Genomic DNA, 18,185 nt, shown 5'->3' with positions numbered 1-18,185 from the left:
CAGTGGCTCAGATTTCTGGATTAGATGTCAACATTGTTTTGCTAAGAGGGCAACATTAAAATCTACGAAGCTTTTGAAACCTAGCCCCCCTCGACCTTCGGGAGTCCAAGAGTTTCCTTGAATACCTAGTGTATATGTTTCTCCCCATTTCTTTGCAAATTGTGGCAGGAAACTTGAACAGGTTCATCGGATAGGCCGGGATAGCCTGAACCACCGCCTTAATCAAAACCTCTCTGCCAGTCTACGATAAAATAGCATGCTTCCATCCCTGTATTTTTCCCAATATCCTGTTCTTAACATAAGTGAGCCCATTTCTTTTTTATCTCCCCCACATGGTAGGCACACCAAAGTAAGTTCCAAGATTATCAACAATTGGAATTCCAAGGATACAACCAATCTCCTCTGAGAGCAATTCCACCCCTAAAGACTTTACGCCAGCACCCAGCTCATTTATCCACTCAAGTGAACAGTAATAGACCCCAATAAACAGTAATAGGCCAAAGCATCTCCATCCCTAAAAAAAAATAGCCTAGTCCATTTTATTAAAATATTATTATTTTTATTATAAAATAATAAAAAAAAATAATTTTATTTTTAATTTCTGAATTTATAAAAACTAAAATAAAATTTTATTTTCTCCTTCCCATCATCGCCATTACCGTCGAACAAAAGCAAGCCCATCATCCAGTACTCAATACTATGCTGCCTCTTGAGCCCGAAGTTCTTTGGCCACGAAGGCCAAGTTCGGGTGGTGATAGAAGTCTAGTCAGTGCTCCGACTGTTCATAATTCTGACGTTGAAGCGGCGCGGGAGATTGTACATGTAGACCTTAAGAGGCGGGGAGGTGGTGGCGCAGAGGGACTGGACAACCAGTGGTGGTGATGAGGGGATGAATGGGAGGAAGTAGGATCAGATGTCGACGGTGCCGATGAAGATTGAGTAGGTGAGGAGGAGGAGGAAGGTGAAGATGAGGGCGAAGGCGGCTTTTCCATACATTTTGTGAGATCTGGTGTTGGGCAACCTGCCGCGGAAGAAAAACAAAAAAAAAAAAAAAAAAAGGGTGGCTGATGTCACGCTGGCGTCAGATAGGCCGGTCCCATGGTCAGTCAAAAATGGGCTGGTCTGGAGACTGGCACGGGCTGGGTGCCAGGCAAATTTGTGGGCTGTAGTGGATTGACAGAGTCCCAGCTTGATTTTTTTACTGGGTGCTAGGCTATTTCACCTCCGGTGGAAATGCTTGATAAAACCACGGGAACATTAGAACCGAAGAACACACTAGACTTTTGAAGACTCACATGTTGCCCCGAGGCCTCACAATACTCCTTAATTAATTTCACAAGATTGCTACAATTCTGCTTGTCAGCTTTGATTAACAGTAGGGTATCGTCCGTGAAGAAAATATGCGAGATAGTAGGCCCGCGATGATTGATTTGAACCGTCAAAACATTTAGACAAAAACTTACACATATTTATTTCATTGATATGAAACGCCACCGTAACGATTTCCTCGTGTTTGTAAGCAATTCTCGTAAATTAGAGTAATTTACTATATAAAAAGAGAGAGAAACAAAAAAAAAAAAAAAAAAGAAGAAACCACCTCCAACGACAGACCAACTACTGTAATAATAAATGCACCCAACCGAGTAGCTGCTTGGCTTCCTTTCGAACAGAGCAGTCTGTAGATGAAAGCAATAATCAATTTTGTACTGAGTTTGTTGGATGGTTGATTTCCCTGGTGTGAGGGAGAGAGAGGGAGAGATCAGAGATGGCGCGGGCAGGTGGGATAACAAACGCAGTGAACGTAGGGATAGCGGTCCAAGCCGATTGGGAAAATCGCGAGTTCATCTCCCACGTTTCTCTCAACGTCCGCCGCCTCTTCGATTTCCTTGTCCAATTCGGTAATATCAACCCCCTTCCTCTCTTTTCTTCTTTACCTTGACTTACTTCTGCTGCTTTCATGGTTATTGCTGAATTTTGTGCTGACCCATCTGAGATTTGGACTGTTTTTACAATCAAGTTGATAGCTTTGGTCAATTTACTGATTATGGTTTCTCTGATTTTTGAGATTTGGGGCTGATTTTAGACTAGCAAACATATCCAATTTGTTTTCATTGCATGTTAACTTGAACCGTTGCTAAAATTGCACCTGGTTTTACCCAAGATTTGGTTCTAATTTACCCGATTTTCGATATCTAAATAGTTAGAAATGAGAGTTAACATGTGCCGGATTTGATCTTCGAAATCAAAGGAATGTGGCGTTGTTAATCATCTTGTTCAAGCATTATGCTTTTGTTTGACTCATCTCTTCTTCTTGCAGCCCTACTTGAATCTTTCCTTTGATGCATTGTTTGAACAACTACTTAACCCGACTTTAACCTAATCGTTTATTATGTTCGGAAATGATTTTTCCCTTGCCTATTTTTGTCCCGTGATTCTGTCTGATTTATCCAATCCAAAGGTTGAAAATAAGCAGGGGTCTGTAAGGGGAGAATAAGGGTGTGAAAATCAGTTCCCTGTTACGTAATCATTTAGTTTGCCGGAATCTTTGCATCTGGTTTTGAATCTGCTTTTCTGCTTTTGGTATGTTGGTTAGATTTATGTTGAAATGTTTATTAGACAAAATGGACATTTCTCTTCTTGTGGGAGGTGGGTTGGATTACATTCCTGGACTAATTCTTGTGTTTCTTGTTATTTAAGAGGCCACGACAAAGAGCAAATTGGCGTCATTAAACGAGAAGCTCGATGTATTGGAACGTAAACTAGAACTTCTTGAAGTTCAAGTGGGTACTGCATCAGCCAACCCTTCACTTTTTGCTCGTGACGCTTAGCAGATCATGCCATTGTCATAGACTATAGCATACACGGGTTTCCTGTAAGCATTCCTCCTGTCTATAGTGTGGACATGAACATATTTCTTCACCTTGTAACGCTGTTCAACATCGATCTATTCATTTCTTCTCATTTTATTTGAGTAGAAGATATATCATTGTTTGTCGTGAGGTTATTTTGTGAATTATACGCTTGAAACAAAGCATGCTCTGGTTAGAATCTTTTATTTTCTCTTGGAATTACATCCATGGAAGTATTTTCTTTTCCTCATTCCTAATGCGCATTCCGTAGACATGGAATAATTTCATCCGTCCACTTGCTCACTTCCCATATAAGGAGTAGAAAACCAAAAGGAAGAACATCAAGAAGTAGAAACAAAAGAGAATTTGTTGAGAGAAAAGAAGTCCATTCAAAGCGCCCAATGCACACTAGGTATGCATTGGGGCTTACTCTAAGGTTAAGGGCTTGATCCCTTGCACGACGTTGAGTAATTCCCAATGCATACCTTGTACGCACTTGGCAAGTGCTGACACCTAGGAAAACCTTTTAGAAACTGGTTTTCCTTGTATTCATAACATCAACGTTACATGATTTATATATAGGGGGCAAATCCGTGGCACCATATTTTTTACACAAGATTTGACACAAATTTTTTACCATTAGATCCGTGGCAACAAAACAAATCATTCACAAAGGACGGATGAAAAGCATTCACTATCTTGGCTCTGGAGGAGCCATTTGTGACAAAATAGATGACGGTTCTGAAGGAGTGGGTGGCGGAATCCTTCTCTCCATCACCATGGAAAAGCGATTGGATCCCGAGCTCTCTATGGATCTCATGTATTCTGATGCGTTGTTCTCTATAATCAGAGCATCCTCAAGCTCCCTTACGATTTCCATCATGTTTGGTCGTGAAGCGGCAAAGGGCTCAATGCATGACAATGCCACCTCCACTACTCTCCACATGGCCTCGGCATGGTACGCTCCTTTTATGTTCGGGTCAACAATTTCATCAATCTTTGATTCCCTTACGTAGGGTTTTGCCTGCATGCAAAGGTCTCTGTTACTTTTCATTTCTTTACTATCTTCACAATTATCTTCACAATTATACTATGGGAGAATGTAAGGTGATGCAAAAGGTCAATGAGTACATGATCAAACATACCCATTCAACCAAACTCCACTCGGGGCGTGGCCTTTGTATGTTCAGAGGTTCCCGTCCGCTAACAATTTCAAGCAGAACAACGCCAAAGCTAAAAACATCACTTTTTGCTGACAGATGATGAGTCATGTAGTACCTGAATAATAGAAAATTGACATGATCAGGTTCTGATAAATGTTTACCGGTTGTGAATATAAACCAAAATAAGATACTTCTAAAAGCCCAAGAAAATTTCAAAATAAAGAACTTAGGTTGAAGAGACAATCTTACTCCGGATCCAAGTATCCCGCCGTCCCTCTTACTTCAAGAGAAGCACAACTGTCACCTTCTTGAGGAGCGTATTTTGAAAAACCGAAGTCCGCCACCTTGGCAGTCATGCTATGGTCCAGAAGTATGTTACTTGATTTCACATCCCTATGTATAATGCAGCGACCAGCAAAATTGTGAAGATGCGTCAAACCTGAAGAGTGAAACTACTCATCAGAGGTTTTGATATTCTAAATGCTCTCATGGAAAAGATGGTGAAATCAATAAAACAACCAGGAACGAGGTTATAACATGACGAAAATTTAGAGTTGGTATGCCACAAATATAAAATGCTACTAAGTAGAACTTCACCGAAGCCAGACCAAAATCCCAGAGCACAAAATGAGTTGCCAAATTTCAGGTCCTTCAATATATGGAGGTCCGACGATAACAAGTATCAATCCATGGTAACATATCTATTCTGCACATTCAGACCTTACATGTTTACGAAAAATGCTTCCGGTATCAATATGCTATTCATTTCTTTTTTAATGAACAAGGGACATTCGCATGCCATGTAACAAATTCATCAGGACTTCATGCTCTGTTCCCATTTTCAGAGCCTAGGAGTAGAGCATAAAACTACGGCTGAACATGCTAATAGTATCAAATACTCTATATCACTTGCCTCGAGCAGCACCAAGAGCAATTGAGAGTCTGGTCGGCCAGTCCAGAATTTTTCTTTTTGCTGCTTCCCCTGAAAATAATAGGTTTTCAGTGTTCTTTTTTTTTTTTAAAAAGAACATTAAACGGTATTAGTCGAAAGAAACAGTGACGTGATCAGTACCATAGAGACGATCCTGTAATGAGCCATTGGACATAAATGGATAAACCAGAATTTCTTGGTCATTTTCGCAACAATAACCGAGAAGGGGCACAAGATTCTCATGGCGAATAGCTGACAGAAGATTCAGCTGTGAAGTACATTAAAAGAACTGTCATTTAGAAGAACAAAGCTATAACCACCATTACCAAAGAGTAACACTATTACCACGCCCAAATGGTAGATAATAGTACGACTGTTGCATAAAATAATGAAAAGCTATAACCGGAAATGGTTAAAAATAAAAACAGAATATCCAACCTCGTTCTCAAATTCCCGAGTTCCTTGGGTTGATGTCGCTGACCGGACCTTCACTGCCACTTCCTGACCATCAATTAAAGTGCCACGGTAAACAGACCCAAAACCTCCTTCACCTATCAATGTTTTGTACCGTTGGGTAGCAGCCTCTATGTACTCAAGAGTAAATGTCTCTATGGATATCGACTTCATAACCAGATCATCCATGCTCGGTAACGAAAAAATTAAATCTGCAGTTTGAGGATTTCTATATTCAGAGGCTGCAGATTTGAAAAAAAGCCAAATACAATCTCCACAAGTGCCTCAACTAGCCTGACCGTGAAAAACGTCTTCACTTTGCAGTTAATTAACACACCCATTGTTTTTTCTTTACTGAAAGTAGAAAGATATGTCAATCATGTCATGTCCCAGGACAGTCATAACTAGACTTGATGAATTAAGGACATTTTTCATATCCTTATACATTCAGTCGTAACTAATCTAGAAGCTATATACCAGAACAGTCATAACTAGATTAACTTGCAAAATCATGTCCCAAAACAAGCTAGCAAAGCTTGTAACCTTCTGACAAGCTTACATAGACTAAATGTGTTGAAATCTCAAGTTATCTATACTTTATGTATTAAAACTAGCTCTGATTATACTAATAATTATTGTCAAATAAAATTAAAATAGGATTTCTCGTTTCAAGATTTACATGAAAATTCACATTTGTAATACAGTGTAAACATCGAATACAACATATGATTAATAGCATTAATATTAATGCTAGTTACTGAGTCCACTATAATTTTCGTCTGACTTGTATTAATTTAACCTTAAAAACTGCAAGAACTATTAGAAAGCAAGAATTTTTTGTTTCCTTTTATTGTGGTGGGGACAAATTTTCCAGATGAGCAATTTTTTTTTTCTTTTATGTCAAAATAAAAACAAAGTTGGTTGTTCCTAGAATCTTAGGGATATGTTTGGGTGAGGGATTTCCATGTCATGGGATTGAAACCCAATTAATGAAAGAAAAGATCACAAATTGTTGGATAGGAGGGATTAGGAAGTCCATAATATGAGCATTACAAAGGCATATGAGCGGAATTAGCTAATCCCTCATTGGAAGGTGTTATTCGCAAATCCCTCTTACATGCCTAATCCCTACTGTTCAACATTTTGTGATTCTTTTCTTTATAATTTGGTTTACAATCCCATGACTTGGGAATCTCTCATCCAAACATAGCCTAAAAGCATAAGTGCAATACCAAGAGCAATAAAGTGTGTAATGCACTCACTCTTTGTCATATGATGTTGTTTCATATCAAATTTTCCTTGAGGCAGATAGTTTCGTCTCCAAGTGTAGAAAATTATCCCAACTACAATGGTTAATAGTAGAGACCCAGATGCAGCAGCAGCACCAATGATGATTCGTTGATTAGAAGCTTCTTGAGCACCACAACTTTCTTGGCTGTAATATAGAGACACAAATTTCAGAATTTTTTTTAAATACTTCTAGTTATTCTTCAATTAAAAAATTTCATTCGGATGGATAGACAATAAAAATCGCACCCCATGGTAAGTGTTGAGCCATTGAAGCTGGAGGGAATATCTTTTGCGACATGAGGGTTGCAACTGATATTTCTGTCGATGAACCACATGGAAATGAATTTATGGAGGCATGTCTAATGTTATGTAGCTAAACTTGTATGCGACAAAGAACATAAAAGAGCTTACAGTATATCCAAATGTGGCAGTGAGATAAGAGATATTGGAAGTGATCCCCAAAGGTCATTGAAGCTCAGATCCCTGATGACATGAAGGTAATCAGGGATACAAAAAACAAAATCGGAAATGAGTCATGCAGAACTATGACTGTTCAGAATACCTAAAATTGAAGAGAAGTACATAAAGAACCTTAAAAATTAAAAAGTGAAATTGAGCAGCTAGTCTTAACAACTTTTTTTTTTTATCTAAATTATAAAATCAGAAGATCAAACATCAAGGGCCAATCATCACATTATCTCCAAAAGATAGTACCAGAAAATAACTACAACCTTTCAACTTCTATTTTAGTAGATATTTTAGAATTTCATATGGTATGTTTTCATGCAAGTATACAAATTGGAAATGTGTGAATGTCCTTGTAAATTTAGTATCAGCACAATATCCGGGATGTTATCTTCCTAAGCATGCCCAACACAGGTATGCCACAATTGATCCATGAAAGAAAAGGACACTTTCCTACAGATCAAGGCCAGATTTATGGATTAAGCCAGTTTAGAAAGCTTAACATTATTGGCTTATGTCATGCCATATTTAGGGATTACACAATGGCAGTAAGTAACGGTAGTAGGTAACATATGGAGGCCTTTCCTATACATCACACCGTGACCTTAAATGATTTTACCGAAGCAATACAAGCTGTTCGCAATTTTTAGACCAATCTCTTCTGTTAATAAATATTCCAAATGTTAGTATTCCATGGCTGGAGATGGATAACAATTTATTAAATCACCAACTGAGACTGCCATTCAAGACTGAATTTGAAAGAGAAATCTACACTGAGGTCAACAGGGAGGAAGGAAGAAATGCTGGAATGTTGCCAGTAAAGTCATTGTGGCTAAGGTTCCTGCACATCACAAACAAAAGAAAGCAAATCATTGAAATTAGAGTTATAGTTACTCGGTCAAGTGCAACAATACAAAACCCAAAGGGTGCTTCAAACATACAGGACTCTTAGATGGGCCAGCTTAGTGATACTTGAAGGAACTGGCCCCTTAAGAAAGCCGCCCCTCTGAATACCTAACGATAGATCCCTGAAATTCGAAATCATGAGCAAAGTTATATGTGAAATACCTCTAAGAAAGCAAAAGCAATTAATCTAATGAATTATCAATTTCCGGTGAAAGCTGATAACTGTCTTCTTTTACCTACTTTGCAATCAAACCTTCTTTAGTAATTTAACAAGAACCTAAAAAATCATTATCAAATATTCTATGTTAAACTTATTATGGTTTTTAAGGACTTTATTACAATTCTGGATTTATGGTCTCTAACAATACATTTTTGTCGAAAAACCCGATAAAACTTCACTCCCAAAGCATCCCGCAGCACTGAAAACTAGTATAATTCAATACAAATGCCATATTCTCATGATTCCATGAAAGCTATTTGCAGAACTTCTAAGAAAATGGAAACAAATAACTTACAATACAGTAATGACAGCATAACCACCAACGGATTCACAAGTAATACCATCCCATGGAACAGGAAGACATGGACATCCAGACCACCCTTCCCAAACTTCACTCTCTTGGTTACTCTTCAGCACCTCATTTTTCACCTCCAAAATCACTTCCACTGTAAACAAAATTGCCAGTGATTAGAACACCCAGTTAATTACTACAAACACCCAATTGGAAGCTATAAAATCCAGTGAAAAAAACTCAGCTTACCATCACTTTTATTAGTCTCTGGACGCCATGGAAGCACCTTCAAGATCTCATAAGCATTGCAAATGGGTCCATTTTCCGACCCGGAGACCTTAACCAGAGTCAAATTCAGAGACCCATTTGCCGTGACAGGGAAAGAAAGCTCCTTGTAGTTGGACCCATTTCCCGAGACGTCAAATCTCCGCTCTTTCAGCTCATCGTTGAGGAAAATGTCGAACACCCTCTGGCCGGCTTGGACCGTCCGATCGACCTCGTAGAAGTAGAGGAACACGAGGTACTGGTAACTTTCTGTGGGAAGGCCATTGTGGAGAAGGAGCAGTTGGTCTGGAGCCGCTAGAGCTGTTTGCAGGACTTGCAGAGGCGGAGACGTGGTGGCGTTGCCGGAAATGGAGACGTTGGGCTGTGATATGTGGTAGGTTCCGGTTCCTGGGTCGGCACCTGAATGTGATTTCCAAATTCTGTCACTTGTGTCGTATGGGTACCTGAAAATTACCAACCCAAAAAATATCATAGGAGAGCAACTTTGAACCTTGCCATGTTTAAATGTTTCGGTTAAATAATATATTGTTAAATAAGAAATTTACACATAATAATACTTTATTAAATTGGTGTTTAGAAATGCGATTTTAACAAAGTTATAGTGTGAACTACTCTACCTAACAAGGAAAGAGGATTGAACTAAAGTGCAACAAGAAGAAAATATTATCGTGACCAACTTACCTTATACATATTTGCCGACATGATTGTACTTTCAACTTTTAATTGTGGAAAAAATTTCTTAAAAGACATTCTACATCATTTACTAATGTAATGATATGTAAAATATGAATATCATGTATAGTATGTGACATGTTATGATATCTTATATCAACAAATATCTTGTTTGAATCTGGGACATAGCAGGTTAAAGAATAAGACTCTACCCATCAATTGCGTAGAAGTTAATTGAGCGTTGAGGAAATAATAGTGTGTGTCCTATGATTTCTCTTGACATATTTGAGTATTTACAATTTAATGTGTCCATCATACTAAATAGTAACATATATATATATATATGACACATAAGAACATACATTCCATTTTGTATATGATTTCTACATATCATTGCTCCTTTTGTTACTATTACAATATTCCTCATTCGTAGATGCATGCAAGTGTGTCACATGTTACGAGCCACCAATAGTATAAAGCAGTTTACATGTGAGTTTATCTACCTAGATTTGGCATAATTTAAAGTATTAAACTCATTTTAAATATGTGTAAACAAGTTGTCTGACACATAAACTAAGATATGTATTTGAGATTTGATGATTGAAATTTGTGAATTGGAGATAATTGTAGCAATGATCCCTCAACTTTAACCCAATTGGAGCAATGGTCCCTCAACTAAAAATTCATGACCATTAATCCCTTAACTTATCAAAACGTGCAGTTATGGTCCTTCTCGTCAACTCCGTCAAAATTGCATCAAAATGACTCATGTTGAAGCACCATTGCTACAATTGGGTTAAAGTTGAGGGATCATTATTGCTACAATTGGATTCAGCCTCATGTGCATAGCACATGACTTATTTTGACGGAAGTTCTAATGGAGTTGACGAAATGACCATATCTGCACGTTTTGATGAGTTAAGAGACCACTAGTCATGGATTTTTAGTTGAGGGACCATTGTTCCAATTGGGTTAAAGTTGAGGGACCATTGCCATAATTTCCTCTTGTGAATTAAGAAGAAGTAATCGTTGTTTTCAGGTACTAATTTTTTTTTAATTACACTTTAAGCTAACACCCTTGTTCCTTGGCTTTGAAGAAATCAAATAGAAAGCATACCTGATATCATCTTTTGTAATTGCAAAACTACTTCTTGTAACCAATTTCAGAACACTTGAAGGGAAGTCCTCTAAATAATATTTCAATCCCTGCAGAGGCCTCAACTCAACCTCTGAAATATAGGGAGTTCCCTTGCCATACACCAAGCATAAGTATGTATTGTCCTCGGTAGCTCGAAAAATCCCTTCAACAACTGCTGAGTCCTCTGACGAATCTACGACACCAATTGGGGTCACACCAACCGAAACTGAAAAACTAGAGCTCCAAATGTGTCCAAATAGAAATGTAGCCCTAATCAGATAGTCTTCACCCTTTTTTGTTGATAGCTTATAACATCTTTTCTGGTTTGAATTTTGGTAGAATACTCTACTTCTGTTGTAACCGGAATAGTCTGCCTTTGACGGAACTCTTGTGTGACAGCCTGTGGTATTCGGAAACTGATTAAAGTCTGATATCCAACTAATGTTTCTGCTATCTGTGAAATTCGATTCAGCGCAGCACGCAATGCTCACAAAGCTGCCTGCGTAACAAAGCAGATACTACATGAATTCTTGTTAAGAACATTGGGGTTGAAATTAAACCTACTCCGGAACATGTTAGGAAGAATCGAAATATATGTGACTAAATCTCGAAAACCCTAGTTTCAAATCTTCGAAAAGATCTGCCGTTGCAAAATGTTATGTCATTGATCTCCAATATTATGACATGAGAAAAATCAATCTGTTACAAGAGTTGACTCACTTTCTTTCTACCTAATTTCTTGATCTTATCAGGAGGTTTGAAACCGAGTCTCACAGGATGAAATATGGATCACAGTTATTATAATTATAGAATCATGTACAAATCTGAAAACCATAATTACTATGTTGATCTCTTAATGATGATCATGAATATGCTTACCTTCATCTGCAGAAGTGGATGGAACAAAAATGAAGAGGCAGATGATCGAAAACTCGATTAGTCTTAAAACCCAATATTCAAATTTCTTCATCATCGTTTTATCTTAGGCCGATGTCGCCCCGTTTGCTAATCAAATTCATAACCATGCCAACATATGTGACCTGTTTTTTCATATTCCACCAACTATACACAACAAGCTCTTATAAATTTCATCAAAATCACCCGCTTTCCAGCTTACGAAATTCCTCACCTCAGTCAACTTGACCGAGATCTTCGACTAATTTCCACTAACTTGCATGTAATTAGTAAAACAAATTAAGCATCATGATCGTGGCTGAAAAATACACACATGTGACAAAGATGTATATGTAGAAAGCTAAAAAGTTGTTAACATGGAATTATGATATTGGAGCTGCAGAGACAAAAGAGAATCAAAAGGGTGGGGGGAATAGGAGAGGGAAGAGAACTGGGAAAATGGTTTGACTTGTAATGTGGAGGAGCAGCGCAAAACCGAAGAACAAGGAAGAAGAATGAGTGTTTCTGGATTAGAATAATAGAATGTTTAATCAAACAATTATTTAAAAAATTATTACAGTTGTTTCTTATACTGGTGGATGATGCTTATTATAAATTGTACAATTAAACAAAATGTTTTTTAATAACAAGGTGGAGCAACCCTTCGTCTGTCTCCTTGTCTGTTACCATGGAAGCAACATCACAGAAGTTGGGTTTTGGCTTTCTCCGGTTAAAAACCATATTGCATTTTACTACTGTAAATTTTTTTGGTAGAACAATTGCATTAGTGGTTGAATAGTTAGTTTTTAGAAGGGAGGGAAATTGATGGGGATTGAATTCACACTAAAGGATATATGCATAATTACGTTCTGCTACTGCGATAAAGCGCTATGTGCAGATGCTAAGTTAATTATGTAAATGTGAGGTCAATGCTTGATTTTTTTTTTTCTTTTCTTTTTGTGCTAATGCAAAAGTTAATTATGTAGACCTGAGGTCAATGCTTGATTTTCCAGTACGTAATATGAAAATTGCTAAGAATATCTCTAAATAAGATGTCAAAATGTTCAAATCAACAGTCAAAATGTTCAAATTAGCACTAACAGTCAAGAACGGCAAGAACAACATTTTCCAACTAAAAAGTGAATTTTGATGTGCATGACATGGATTGGCAACCGTTACCCTTAGTGCTAAAATTGACAGCAACTTCAAATCTATGTAAAAGTGCCACATAAACTATTAAATTAAACTTTATATTTAAAATTTGACATCTCAAAATCCTCTAATTTATGAAAAGAGATTCAACAGGAAGAGGGTCAAGCCATTGAAAAGGCACTCTCCATACATGTTCGTCAATTTTTCTTCTAAATTATGGCATCATTTTAGTAAGAAAAAAAAAAACATAGTAATATTAGTATGATTTTCATTATTTTTAAATTGGATTTGTCTCCAATTATTTTATATTGTATGAAAACAGAAGGAGCAAATTCATATTAAATATCAGTTTAAATATGGTGATAAGGAAAAATATGAACTTCAGGAAAAACTACCAAGCACAATCCATTGGTTGTTAGCGTTAAAGGAGCTATTTTCGTTGCAGGTGGACATGGTGAGCACTCGGTTGCAGTATGAGTAAGAATTTGGCTCTCAATGAAAGCACAAACTGTTGAAACTAAATTTGCGCACCATAGTAGATGGAGGAGTGCAAGAACAACCACTTGCAAAAGAGAGACATGAACCGTGAATCCCTAGGGCAGTGGTGTGGTACCAACCAAGGGTTCTCCAATAGTCAAGGTAGTCATGGTCTTAGAACTCAAGCAGTAGGCTAGAGAGCGAGAGAGTGATATGTAGGAGATTGCACGTTACCAATGCACCTTTGATGAGCCCTAAACTAGTATATTTACAGTGATTGTGTGAGAGTCCATTTAGGATAGTGAATCCATGTAAACCAGGAGAATCCTAGCCAATATCTAGCAATAGATATTCTTTCCTTATAAGATTGTGATTCCTTGAGGCTAAATCCAATATCTAGATTGTAGGAATCTCATCAAAAACCATTCAATCGAAATGAATGTCATGCCTTACGGAGCAAATATGGTCATTCTCAAGAAAACTTGCAGGTCTTACCAACTAGTACAAAACCCAATTGGGTGTGGTGGCACCGTTGGTCCATTTATACAATTAGTCCAATCGAAGCCGTTTAAACAATGATTGGACTATGAAAACGCTCTTATTACAATACGCCTTACTTTGGATCAGGAAAATTCATGGTCCCACACTTGCAAAGCTTAGAATATTTCACTTAAATATGTACAACTTATAAGTTTTGAGTCAAAATTTGGAACAATTGCTTTTGAAACAAAAAAGTATATTGGGGAAAATTTGTATTAATCAACAAATTCCTCTTCTTTTTTTTAGGCGAAAACGGTAGAAATTTTATTAAAAATTAAACGTTACAATCTTCAAGTAAAACATCACAGATAATATCCGGATGTTGAGTAAAGAGAAAAAACTCAACATCATAAAAAAGGCTAACTTGACTAATCTATGAGCCATAACGTTCGCAGAGCATCATGCATGAATAATAAGTAAATTAGGGATGGAAAAAACGTCTTGACAGAAAGGAAAGTCGAGGTTCCATGCACTAAGCAAGCTTTCCTCTCTCTTCTAGAGTTGTTTTCTGAACAGGGGGCTGAACCCCGCCCTTCACTTATTAATCTTATTAGGTGAAATATGAGTTTATCTTTGCTCCCACTGAAACATGTAAATTATATATAAAAAACATAAAAGATCAATGATTGGGTAGAATGTTTTGTTCTACTATATATTATATATACCAAATGAAAAAGATTCCGGGCTTATAATCTGTTTAACTGTTGATTTACATCAAAATAGTAATTAAGCAAAATCATTAACCTAAAGAATAGTACCCTTTTGCTAATGCCGACCATGACCTATGAACTATGACTAAAGCCATGGATTTTGATTTTATATGGGTCAAACAATTTATATATTAACTGTTAAGTTGTAGTCTGGTCTTCTGTGCACAGCGACGTGTGGGTCGATGCCTCCAACACATTGCTCGCATATCCAAAGCATCAACTTTGTTTTGACAAAACAAGTATTAAACTTTGTCAGTTCTCAATATAATTTGGCCAAAACATTGACAGGATAACATTTCTTTTGGTTTGTTCCCTCTACTATGTAATTATTTTTCTTTTTATTTAGACTGTTTGACATGTTTTGTTTATCAAATTAATTTCCGATAATATATTCACGCGTAATTTCACCTAAAAGTATGATGATTTAGAGTCTGTAATCTCTTTACACATTTCAACAAACAGTTTCTTTTCATTCTTATTGTTGTTGACGAAGAAAGAAAAACCAAACAACTGTGTTTTCAGTTGTTACTAATTCATGTGGTTTACATTTGTTAACCAATATGCTCCACGCACCACCAGTTTCATGCAATTGGACATAAAAACAATATATTGCAGCTCTAAACATAATTTCAAATATTAAGCAAAAGAAGCTAGCAAGAGAAATTAACAGTTCACTTTCACAAATAATAACTTAGAAAAGCAAATTGATCTACATGATGATCACACTCTCTCGTCCCTCTGTGATTTCTTTCTACGTCCTCTGGTTCTTGGACGCGAAACGAATGACTATGTAAAACAAAACCCTGTACAGAACAGTCATGCCCAACATTATGTACACCTTCTCCCATTTCTTTACTTCAGAGAGGGTGTGTTGTCCGCCGTAATCTATGCGAAGCCCGTCCAAGATGTCAAAACCGGTAATGTTGGTCCCGTCAGGGTTTTTTCCAAAAGTATCGTCAGTTTGGTACTGATTCATTATAAGTCCTTCATATGGATATGTCATGGTGGAGACTTTGTTCATCCATACCCAGTAGTCAGGGATGTCATGGCTATTCAAGAAGTAGCCACAGAACAAGAAGAACAACGCAGTGAAGGCAATGACGGCTGCATATCCCAAGATGTAATTGGGCACAACTGAGCTGACAAACACCACAAATGAATTGGTTGAGAGGAGAGAAACATAGAGAACCACTAAAAAGTATATGAATGGCCCTCTAAGTCCCAAGGCAAACCAAACAATGCCAGCGTAAACAGATGCTTGCAACGCAAGAAAGGGGAGATATGTTACTAGGCCTGCAATTGTGTATGAGGAGGCTCTGTAGGTATTGTGAGCAGTCTCACGGACGAAGATGAAGCGCTCTTGGATGAAGGCTGGGACAGCGTCGTTTGATGAGAAGAAGAAGAGGCAGACAGTGAAGATGAAGAAACTGAGGCGATTGGTTATGCCTTGACTGGTATCTGGTGGGTGTATGAACATGGTGGCCATCAAGAAGCCCATGAATGTGAGGACTACTAGTCTTGAGAGGAAGAGCTCGGGCGTCCGCCTGATGTTGATGAAGTTACGCCTCATGAGAATCCAAGTCTCCGGGAAGAATGAGTTGGCGAATTTGGGACCAAGATGGTGGTATGACTTGGTGTTTGGACCAAGATCTGGGGTCCGATAGTCATTTTCGTCCACTGTGTAGTCACTGCTACGGGGTGTTGGTGTGCTTGGAAGAATCTCACTCGAATAGTTGTAGCCCGGGGATGCACTGCAACATAATACAATGCGGTTTTATTTAGGCTTTGAGACATCAAATTTTCAATTAAGTATAAAAACCAGAGGAAGATTCTGATCAACTATTGACAAATGTGATTAATTCGGTGGAAACAATTAATCACGTTATATGAAATATACTCGACCCCAAAAAGCGTAAAATGGGGACACTATAAGTGCATAGATCTCTGGTATCATGTAAGACAACTATTCAAGCTTAATTGTATGAGTTAACCAACGTAAATTAATCCAACACATTTAGCATCAAATTTGAAACATGACTTTTTTCATGTTGACTTACCTCAGACTCAAGGGGCTTTGCATCTTTTGACCTGCTCGTTGCCTTGAAGGGGTAAACATCTGCAGTTTCTGCATAACTCCACTATGGCTTGGAGTCCATGACCTTGAATTATTATTACCGTAAGGACTTCTCACACTGTGATCAAAATCATTGACTGCATGTGCACTAGTTTGTAAGTGCAGGCGCTTTCCAGACCTTCCCTTGTCCTCGAGGTCTTCACCTCCACGTCCGCCATGGCGTGGCGGTGTTGGTGTTGGCATAGCAGTCGAAAGTGACACGTCCACATCAACTAACAGCGGGGGTTTCATTCCAGTACGTGCAAATTCGGCTAGTGCCTCAACCCCGACTTCAGACTGATCATATTGCTGAATCACATCAATGAGGTACTCGATGGGGCTCTCTTCCTTATGCACTTTGCGCCCCATTCGACCAAGGTGGGTAGCAACATCTTTTGGTGATCCTTGGTACATGAGCTGCCCTCGAGCAAGGATGATCAGATGGTCAAGAAGCAATTGAATTCTGGACGAGGGTTGGTGAATCGTGAGGATTACAGTGCTTCCAGAGCGTGCGATGTGGTGCACCTTTTCGATGACACTGTGAGCACTGGTGGAATCTAGACCAGAAGTTGGTTCATCAAGGAAGAGGATCGATGGTCCATGAATGATGTCCACTCCAATTGAAACTCTCCGACGCTCGCCACCAGACACTCCTCGGGTTCCCTCATCACCTATGAAGGTGTTTCTAGCAGACTGCAATAAGAATGAAAAGGGAAAAAAAAAAAAAAACTGATGTAAGTGCGCACTAGGGTTTTGTACAATCGATAAACCAACGAAGAAATGGAAACTGAGATTGTAGTTAATTTGGAAGATGACCCTATAACACATGCATATATGCCGGGAAATATTTTTTTTATTTATAGTTTGACTTGTTTTGCTATCAAATTGTCAATCTAAACTATTTATTAAACTGAAAATTCATATAAATATTCAATCCAGATTGAAATATCCCGATATATCCAGAAACATAAGAAAAAAGATTGAATAAGAATTACTCACAGTTAATCCAAGCTGCTGAATCAACTTTTCGACTCGCTGCTTCTTATCTGCAGTTGAAACCGGTCCCAACCTCAAATCAGCAGCAAACATCAAAGTCTCATAAACTGTAAGAGCTGGAAAAAGCCTATCCTCCTGCATAATATAAGCTGAAGTCCTTTTAATCAAGCTTGGACTCATTTCCTTGCCATCCAAGGACACTTTTCCCTTAAGACTCCCACTCGCTATCCTCCCGGCTAGTCCATCCAAGAACGTAGACTTCCCGGCGCCACTAGGACCCATCACAGCCGTGATAGACCCTTTCGGAGCAAATCCCGTGATCTTGTGCAACAAGTCCACTTCTTGCGTCATCCATTTTCCCTCCTCATCCTTGGTTTTCTTTTTCACCGTGTACGTGAGGGTGGAAAACTCAAGTCCCCCTGTGAAGCTCGACGGCTTCCCTATGTCAATCACTGTATCACGCCGACGATCAACACTAGGAGCCATGTATACCGACAAAATCAAAGCAACTAGTGGTATGGGATTTTATGTGGCATATAGAGAGAGGAACTTGATTTTTTTTTCCCCCGGTTGTGGTTAGGGATCTCCCAGGTTTAGGGTGAAGGTACAGATGGGGAATTAAAAAGAAGGAGTTTGTGA

General features: G+C 38.2%; 3 protein-coding genes across 4 annotated transcripts; 1 reads left to right on the top strand and 2 right to left on the bottom strand.

Annotated features, from left to right (window-relative positions):
- Positions 1-1,617: 1,617 nt before the first annotated feature.
- On the top strand, positions 1,618-3,630 carry LOC137720615 (protein BRICK 1). 2 transcript variants are annotated; one of them, XM_068459703.1, is made up of 3 exons: positions 1,618-1,898; positions 2,698-2,872; positions 3,493-3,630. In XM_068459703.1, exons 1-2 carry the CDS (start codon positions 1,766-1,768, stop codon positions 2,826-2,828), a joined length of 264 nt encoding a protein of 87 aa, XP_068315804.1. In that variant the 5' UTR covers positions 1,618-1,765; the 3' UTR covers positions 2,829-2,872; positions 3,493-3,630. The 2 variants fall into 2 exon arrangements, with proteins under 2 accessions (XP_068315804.1, XP_068315803.1); XM_068459702.1 differs by lacking the exon at positions 3,493-3,630 and having other exon boundaries at positions 1,619-1,898; positions 2,698-2,961.
- Positions 3,544-11,637, bottom strand: LOC137719846 (nodulation receptor kinase-like). The gene is made up of 15 exons (XM_068458849.1): positions 11,544-11,637; positions 10,644-11,163; positions 8,819-9,336; positions 8,573-8,723; positions 8,093-8,179; positions 7,924-7,992; positions 7,098-7,169; positions 6,933-7,004; positions 6,659-6,831; positions 5,382-5,608; positions 5,085-5,211; positions 4,926-4,994; positions 4,262-4,451; positions 3,995-4,127; positions 3,544-3,873 (listed from the first exon to the last, which is right to left on the bottom strand). The coding sequence occupies exons 1-15, from the start codon at positions 11,635-11,637 to the stop codon at positions 3,544-3,546; spliced, it is 2,832 nt and encodes a 943-aa protein (XP_068314950.1).
- Positions 11,638-15,188: 3,551 nt separating this feature from the next.
- On the bottom strand, positions 15,189-18,032 carry LOC137719975 (ABC transporter G family member STR2-like). The gene is made up of 3 exons (XM_068458957.1): positions 17,550-18,032; positions 16,495-17,243; positions 15,189-16,188 (listed from the first exon to the last, which is right to left on the bottom strand). The coding sequence occupies exons 1-3, from the start codon at positions 18,030-18,032 to the stop codon at positions 15,189-15,191; spliced, it is 2,232 nt and encodes a 743-aa protein (XP_068315058.1).
- Between the last annotated feature and the right edge of the window lie 153 nt (positions 18,033-18,185).

The sequence above is a fragment of the Pyrus communis genome, chromosome 16 (assembly GCF_963583255.1).
Source record: "Pyrus communis chromosome 16, drPyrComm1.1, whole genome shotgun sequence".
In the NCBI taxonomy this organism is placed as follows: Eukaryota; Viridiplantae; Streptophyta; class Magnoliopsida; order Rosales; family Rosaceae; genus Pyrus; species Pyrus communis.
Note: the sequence above shows the minus strand (reverse complement) of the source record. Positions and strands in the feature narration are given on the sequence as shown.

What these genes read in the sequence shown, in the direction of transcription:
- LOC137720615 (XM_068459703.1), top strand. Translation starts at nt 1,766, where the DNA reads ATGGCGCGGGCAGGTGGGATAACAAACGCAGTGAACGTAGGGATAGCG. An exon ending in CGATTTCCTTGTCCAATTCG is followed by an intron (nt 1,899 to 2,697) that starts GTAATATCAACC and finishes TTGTTATTTAAG; the next exon opens with AGGCCACGACAAAGAGCAAA.
- LOC137719846 (XM_068458849.1), bottom strand. Translation starts at nt 11,637, where the DNA reads ATGATGAAGAAATTTGAATATTGGGTTTTAAGACTAATCGAGTTTTCG. An exon ending in GGCTCAACACTTACCATGGG is followed by an intron (nt 6,832 to 6,932) that starts GTGCGATTTTTA and finishes TCTATATTACAG; the next exon opens with CCAAGAAAGTTGTGGTGCTC. An exon ending in GCGGGATACTTGGATCCGGA is followed by an intron (nt 4,128 to 4,261) that starts GTAAGATTGTCT and finishes TCTATTATTCAG; the next exon opens with GTACTACATGACTCATCATC.
- LOC137719975 (XM_068458957.1), bottom strand. Translation starts at nt 18,032, where the DNA reads ATGGCTCCTAGTGTTGATCGTCGGCGTGATACAGTGATTGACATAGGG. An exon ending in TTCAGCAGCTTGGATTAACT is followed by an intron (nt 17,244 to 17,549) that starts GTGAGTAATTCT and finishes TTCTTATTGCAG; the next exon opens with TCTGCTAGAAACACCTTCAT. An exon ending in CAAAGCCCCTTGAGTCTGAG is followed by an intron (nt 16,189 to 16,494) that starts GTAAGTCAACAT and finishes ATTATGTTGCAG; the next exon opens with TGCATCCCCGGGCTACAACT.